Below are 7401 nucleotides of genomic sequence, written 5' to 3' on the forward strand. Positions count from 1 at the left end.
CCCGACGACCGACAAGTCCTCGACTTACGGCCACCATTGGGGGCCAAAACTTGTCTTGCTAAGCGAGACAGTTGTAAAGTGAATTTTTGTCTTGTTATATGGGAAAAGGTGACCCCCTTGGAGAGCTGGGGGCAACTCAATTTCATGTTAATGTATGCTGATCAGTGAGCATTCAAAGTGACAATGAAATTGTTATTCTATTCCATTCCCAATTCCCTTCTAATTCTATTCTCCTAATAATTCTCTTCTATTCAAATTCTCCTCTAATAATTCTCCAATTATTCTCTCCCCTATTCCATTCTTCCATTGCATTCCTAATTCTCTTCTAATTCTATTCCAATAATTCTATTCTAATTCCATTCTATTCTATTATTCTATTCCCTTCCAATTCTCTCTATTCCATTCTTCCATTTCATCCCATTCCTAATTATATTCCAATAATTCTATTCTCTTCCATTCCAATTCCCCTTTATTCTAATAATAATTCTATTCAAATTCTAGTCTTACTCAAATTCTATTCAAACTCTCCAATTCTCCTCTCCTCTATTCCATTCTTCCATTTCATCCCATTCCTAATTCTATTCCAATAATTCTCTTCTATTCTTTTCCATTCCAATTCTCTTCTATTCTAATAATTCTATTCAAATTCTATTGTTACTTTCAAATTCTTCAATTCTCCTCTCCTCTATTCTATTCTTCCATTTCATCCCATTCCTAATTCTATTCCAATAATTCTCTTCTATTCTCTTCCATTCCAATTCTCTTCCATTCTAATAATTCTATTCAAATTCTATTGTTACTTTCAAATTCTTCAATTCTCCTCTCCTCTATTCCATTCTTCCATTTCATCCCTATTCTATTCTCTTCTATTCCAATTCCAATTCTCTTCTCTTCTAATAATTCTATTCTTACTCAAATTCAATTCAAATTCTCCTCTCCTCTATTCCATTCTTCCATTTCATCCCATTCCTAACTCTATTCCAATAATTCTACTCTATTCGCCTCCATTCCAATTCTATTCTAATAATTCTATTCAAATTCTATTCTTACTCAAATTCTATTCTAATTCTCCAATTCTCCTCTAATAATTCTCCAATTCTCCACTCTTCTCCTTTCCCCCCATTCCCTTCCCATCCATTCTAACCTCAACTGAGCCCAAAACTTCTGTTAAGTGAGTTTTCTTTCCACAGTTGTTCAAGTGAATTGCTGCAGTTAACTTAGTTACATGGCTGTTAAGTGAATAGCAATAGCAATAGCAGTTAGACTTATATACCGCTTTCAGCCCTCTCTAAGCGGTTTACAGAGTCAGCATATCGCCCCCAACAACAATCCGGGTCCTCATTTCACCCACCTCGGAAGGATGGAAGGCTGAGTCAACCCTGAGCCGGTGAGATTTGAACTGCCGAACAGCAGAACTGCAGTCAGCTGAAGTAGCCTGCAGTGCTGCATTTAACCACTGCGCCACCTCGGCTCGGAATCACATTATATCAATATCTCTTGGATTATACAAGGGCGGAAGAGCAAGTGGATGAAACCCATGTTAGCGTGGAGTAGGAACTTTGGTGTACATTATAGAGTTGGACAACTGGCAAGACTTATGGGAAAGAAACAGAAAGTTAACTTTAGCCAACCCGTACAAGGAAAACTTGCCCGAAAAATACGCTAACTTCTAATCCTGCTTTAGGCATGAAAACTAGTTGGGCCAGTTGTTCTCTCTCTCCCCCTCACCCCGACCCACCTCACAGGGAGGAAGAAAACAGGAGGAGGCGGGATTAAACACACCCACTCTCTTGAATTATATATATCTATATATTTTGACAAAAGGATACAAAGCCAATAATAGAGCGGTGTGGGGGCCTGGGGGTGGAGCTCTTGCCTCCCAATCAGGAAGCGGTGAGTTCGATCCTAGATAGAGGCAGATATTTCTCTCTCTCTGGGCACGATGAGAATATATCTGCTGAACAAAACTCCTCATTGGAGACAGGAAGGGCATCCGGTCAATAAACCCTCAGCTCCATTCAGTTGCTCAGACTCCACCCCGCAAGGGATTACGGGGTTGTTAAAAGACAATAATAGATAGGGAAACCAATTTCCTTGTATTTAAGTACAATGACAATAAAGATACTGATAGATAGGTAGGTAGGTAGATGATAGATAGATAGATAGATAGATAGATAGATAGATAGATAGATAAGATAGATAGATGGATGATAGATACTATAGATAGATAGATGATAGATAGATGATAGATAGATGATAGATAGATAGATATAGATAGATACTGTAGATAAGTATAGATAGGTATAGATAGGTAGATAGATAGGTAGATAGATAGATGATAGATAGATAGATAGGTACTGTAGATAGATAGGTAGATAGATACTGTAGATAGGTATAGATAGGTATAGGTAGATAGGTATAGGTAGGTAGGTAGGTAGATAGATAGATACTGTAGATAGATAGGTAGATGATAGATAGATAGATAGCTAGCTAGCTAGCTAGCTAGATGTAGGTAGGTAGGTAGGTAGGTAGGTAGGTAGGTAGGTAGGTAGGTAGATAGATAGATAGATAGATAGATAGATAGATAGATAGATAGATAGATAGATAGATAGATATAGATAGGTATAGATAGGTAGGTAGGTAGGTAGATGATACGGTAGATAGATGATAGATAGATAGATAGATAGATAGATAGATAGATAGATAGATAGATAGATTAGATAGATAGATAGATAGATAGATAGATAAGATAGATAGATAAGATAGATAGATAGATAGATAGATAGATAGATAGATAGATAGATAGATAGATAGATAGATATAGATAGGTATAGATAGGTAGGTAGGTAGGTAGATGATACGGTAGATAGATAGATAGATAGATAGATAGATAGATAGATAGATAGATAGATAGATAGATAGATATAGATAGGTATAGATAGGTAGGTAGGTAGGTAGGTAGATGATACGGTAGATAGATAGATAGATAGATAGATAGATAGATAGATAGATAGATAGATAGATAGATAGATAGATAGATAGATAGATAGATAGATGGATGATAGATACTATAGATAGATAGATGATAGATAGATGATAGATAGATAGATAGATAGATAGATAGATAGATAGGTAGGTAGGTAGGTAGGTAGGTAGGTAGGTAGGTAGGTAGGTAGGTAGGTAGATGATAGGTAGGTAGGTAGGTAGGTAGGTAGGTAGGTAGATAGATAGATAGATAGATATAGATAGGTATAGATAGGTAGGTAGGTAGGTAGATGATACGGTAGATAGATAGATAGATAGATAGATAGATAGATAGATAGATAGATAGATAGATAGATAGATAGATAGATAGATAGATAGATAGATATAGATAGGTATAGATAGGTAGGTAGGTAGGTAGATGATACGGTAGATAGATAGATAGATAGATAGATAGATAGGTAGGTAGGTAGGTAGGTAGGTAGGTAGGTAGGTAGGTAGGTAGGTAGGTAGGTAGGTAGGTAGATAGATAGATAGATAGATAGATAGATAGATACTGTAAGATAGATAGGTAGATAGGTAGATAGATGATAGATATAGATAGATATAGATAGATAGATACTATAGATAGGTAGATAGATACTGTAGATAGATAGGTAGATAGAAGATTGATAGATGATAGATAGATACTGTAGATAGGTATAGATAGGTATAGCTAGGTAGGTAGGTGGGTAGGTAGGTAGGTAGATAGATGATAGATACTGTAGATAAATAGGTAGGTAGATAGATACTGTAAGATAGATAGATAGATAGATAGATAGAGAGAGAGAGAGAGAGAGAGATAGATAGATAGATAGCCTGTATGTATACATGTTCCAGCATAACTCTGGAGCACCTCCTGCAATTTCAACCAAACTTGGTAGACATGACTTACCCTCTGGAAACAAATATTGGGGAGGAGGGGGGTCAGACACTCCTTGGGGGAGTGTCCTCTGTGTTTGTTTGTGTGTGTGTGTCTGTGTGTGTTCCAGCATAACTCTGGAAAGCCTGGGCCGTTAAGGAGAGTTAGTGCGGCGTCCTAGAGCGGCAATTCTTTGTGATGTCATGGGAATGGAGAGCCTGGGCCATTCAGGAGGGGGAAGGAAGAGGGCAGGGATGATGGGCATGGGAGTAGGGGGAAGAAAGGCCCCTCTCAATGGCTCCCTGTCAGACAAACGCTTCGGGGCAAAGTGCCAGGATCGTAGACATGGCGAGAAAGAGGAGTGCAAGGGAAAGGGCAGAGATGGTGGGCACCGACATCTATAAATACCCGGGCAACGCCGGGTTCTCATCTAGTCCCGTAATGAAAGGAAATGCACAGCGCATTCAGACTGCCGACACTTTCATCCATTTTGTTATGCCGCCGCCCGATTCTGCCATTGTTGAAATTCAATTTTTCACCCCCCCTCATTAATCTACAAAAGAAATAGCTACATTTCCCTCACCTGGTCCTCTCTTGTCCCAGCCACAGATCATGGTGCCCATGGACAGGCCCATGCCTTTATACTGGTACACCATATTGGCCAAGAGCTTGGAGGCAGCCGCCACCGAGATCCTCTCCTTGTTGCGGAGTTCGTAAATCCGACACTGCCGGGCGAGGAGCCGCTCCCAGAAGCTGCAGTCCGCCGCCCCGCCAGCCATGGTGCCCAGCAGGTAAGGGTTAATCTCGATGATTTTTTTGACCGTCTGCGAGGCGACATAGACACCAGCCGTGGACCTTGAGTCCGCCGCCACAATCACGCCGTGCTGGAACTGGAGAAATCAAGCAAGAGAGACCATCGGAGATCAGCCGCGTGTCAACTCTCCGATTAGACCTCGACTTACGGCCACAATTGAGCCCCCAACTTCCACCACTGAGCGAGACTGTTAGGCAGAGCTTCATCCCGCTTTGCAGCCTCTCTTGCCACTGTGAAGGGAATTGGGGCAATGTTTGCCGCCCTTCTCCCAAAGGACTCAGGGCGGCGTACAACATAAAAAACCCCCACATATTACAAAAGTTAAAAAGGATAATTTCCTTTTTAACTTTTGTAATATGTGTTTTTTATTTAAAGTATCCCAAAACAAACCCAATTAATATTAACAATAATTTTAAAAAAAAATAGGTTAAAATTAACAATTAAATTAATCCTGGATTTTATTCTGTTCAAGCCAGGCCGGCTTGCTGGAAAAGCCAACTTTTTAGGGCGCGTCGGAAGGACCGGAGGTCGGGGATTATGCGAAGATCTCGGGGCAGCTCATTCCAGAGGGACGGCACTCCCACAGAGAAGGCTCTCCCCCTGGGGGTCGCTAGCCGACAATGTCTGGCTGACGGCACCCTGAGGAGGCCAACTCTGTGGGATCGCACTGGACGGTGGGAGGCTACCGGTGGCAGTAGGTGGTCTCGCAGGGCCTAAGCCATGGAGCGCTTATAAAGATCATAATTAACACCTTGAATCGCACCGGGAAAACAACTGGCAACCAGTGCAGGCCGCCTAAAAGGGGTGTAACATTGGAGCACCTAGGTACCCCCACGATAACCCGCGCGGCTGCGTTCTGGACCATCTGAAGCCTCCGGGTGCTCTTCAAGGGCAACCCCATGTCCAGAGCGTTGCAGTAGTCCAGGCGAGAAAGGACGAGGGCGTGAGTGACTGTGCGCAGAGCATCCCGATCCAGGAAGGGGCGCAACTGACGTACCAGGCGAACCTGGTAAACCCCCCCCCGTCACGGCGGCCAGGGGTTCGTCTAAACTAAGCCGCGTATCCAGGAGGAGTCCCAGATTGCGGACCCTCTCTGAGGAGGGGCGGTAAAGTTTCTCCCCCTATCATCAAAGATGGAACGAGATGCACAAATCGGGATGACGGAAACCAGTCTTGGAGGGATTGATCTTGAGCCTGTTCGTCCCCGTCCAGATCCACACGACCTCCAGGCATCGGGACATCACGTTGAGGGGTTTGTTGGGTTGACTTGGGATAGAGATGAAAAGTTGGGTACCATCAGCCTATCGATGATACCGTACCCCAATGTTAGGTTGGTAAAAGTAACTTGATCGCTGCAGCCACGATGTGAATCCGTGTTTTTCCCCATTGAGTTCGCTGGTCAGAAGGTCGCAAAAGGAGGAGTCATGACCCTGGGACACTTCAACCGTCATAAATAGAGGAGTCAGTTGCCAAGCATCTGAATTTTTTTTTAAATGATTTTCTATTAAATACAATTCTTAGTGCTTGATAAACATCGTGTTGTTTGCATATTGAATTTGCTTTCAAGCGTCTGGATTTGGATCACGGGGACGCTGCGACGGTCGTAAGTGTGAAAAACGACGCCCGTAAAGCCCCATTTTTAGTGCTGTCATAACTTTGAACCGTTGCTAAATGGATTGGGCCGTCCTCAACGGGCAACAATTCATTTTAAGTTAAGACGCCCTTTGCAGCAGGATCAAAATTCAGACGCCTGCTGGGCAAACTGCTTCATACTTACGACCGTCGCTCTGTCCTTTCCAAACAGCAAAGTCAATGGGGGGGGAGGAGCCAGATTCACTTAACAACGGTGTTTTTCACTGAAGGACTGTGGCGATTCGCACAACTACTCGTGGCAAGGAAAGTCGTCAAACAGGGCAAAAGCTCCCTCGGGCCCCTGCCTCACTTAGTGACAGAGGCTCCATTGTGGTCGTAAATCGAGGACTACCTGTAAAACTAGTGCAAAAGCAATTGAATTTTTTTAAAAACAAAACAAAACACAATTTCGGAGCTTTTGTGAAGCCTTTAGCAAGGTTTCCCAGCCCTGCAGGGCTCTGGGTGTCCCCCCCCCCCAGCTCCGTAGAGCCTCCAGCTCCTCTCAAGTCTACCTTGCCTCCCCCGCCGCCGGCCTACCTTGAAAGCCAGGGTGGTGGTACCGTGTTCCAGCTCGATTTTGGCGTCGCCCGCCGTCAGCCCGGCGTAAGGGGCGGCCAACGCCAGGTCCCCGGACATCTTCGCCCCGCCGCGGGGCCCGAAAAAACCGGGCCCATTCGAGAGGAATTGCGGCTCCAGCAGACTGGCCAGCGCCATGTTAAGTGAGGGCAATTCACCGTGACTCAGGAAAGCCCTTGCGGCCTCCGGGCTATATAGACGTCGGGCGCCATGTTGGGTGAGGGCAAGAGATCGCGTCATGTCGCCAGAAAAACGCGACTGCGCCGGACTGAGTTGTTTTGGATAACAATGGGGGGACGCCATGTTGGATGAGGACAAGGATTTTAGCTTCGGCGCCGGATTTAGCTGTTTGGGGTAACAAGGGGGAACGCCATGTTGGATGAGGGCAAGGATGAGCTTGCCAGGCTGGTTGGTCAGCCCCCAAAATAAAAAAAATATAAATAAAATAAAATAAAATAAAATAATAAAATAAAATATAAAATAAAAAATAAAATAA

At 43.6% G+C, this 7401-nt stretch overlaps 1 protein-coding gene across 1 annotated transcript; it reads right to left on the reverse strand.

The window, feature by feature from the left end:
• Positions 1–4416: 4416 nt before the first annotated feature.
• On the reverse strand, positions 4417–7097 carry PSMB5 (proteasome 20S subunit beta 5). Its single transcript, XM_032238545.1, has 2 exons — positions 6867–7097; positions 4417–4773 (listed from the first exon to the last, which is right to left on the reverse strand). Exons 1-2 carry the CDS (start codon positions 7041–7043, stop codon positions 4432–4434), a joined length of 519 nt encoding a protein of 172 aa, XP_032094436.1. The 5' UTR covers positions 7044–7097; the 3' UTR covers positions 4417–4431.
• Between the last annotated feature and the right edge of the window lie 304 nt (positions 7098–7401).

Source organism: Thamnophis elegans, unplaced genomic scaffold (genome assembly GCF_009769535.1).
Source record: "Thamnophis elegans isolate rThaEle1 unplaced genomic scaffold, rThaEle1.pri scaffold_285_arrow_ctg1, whole genome shotgun sequence".
Lineage (NCBI taxonomy): Eukaryota > Metazoa > Chordata > Lepidosauria > Squamata > Colubridae > Thamnophis > Thamnophis elegans.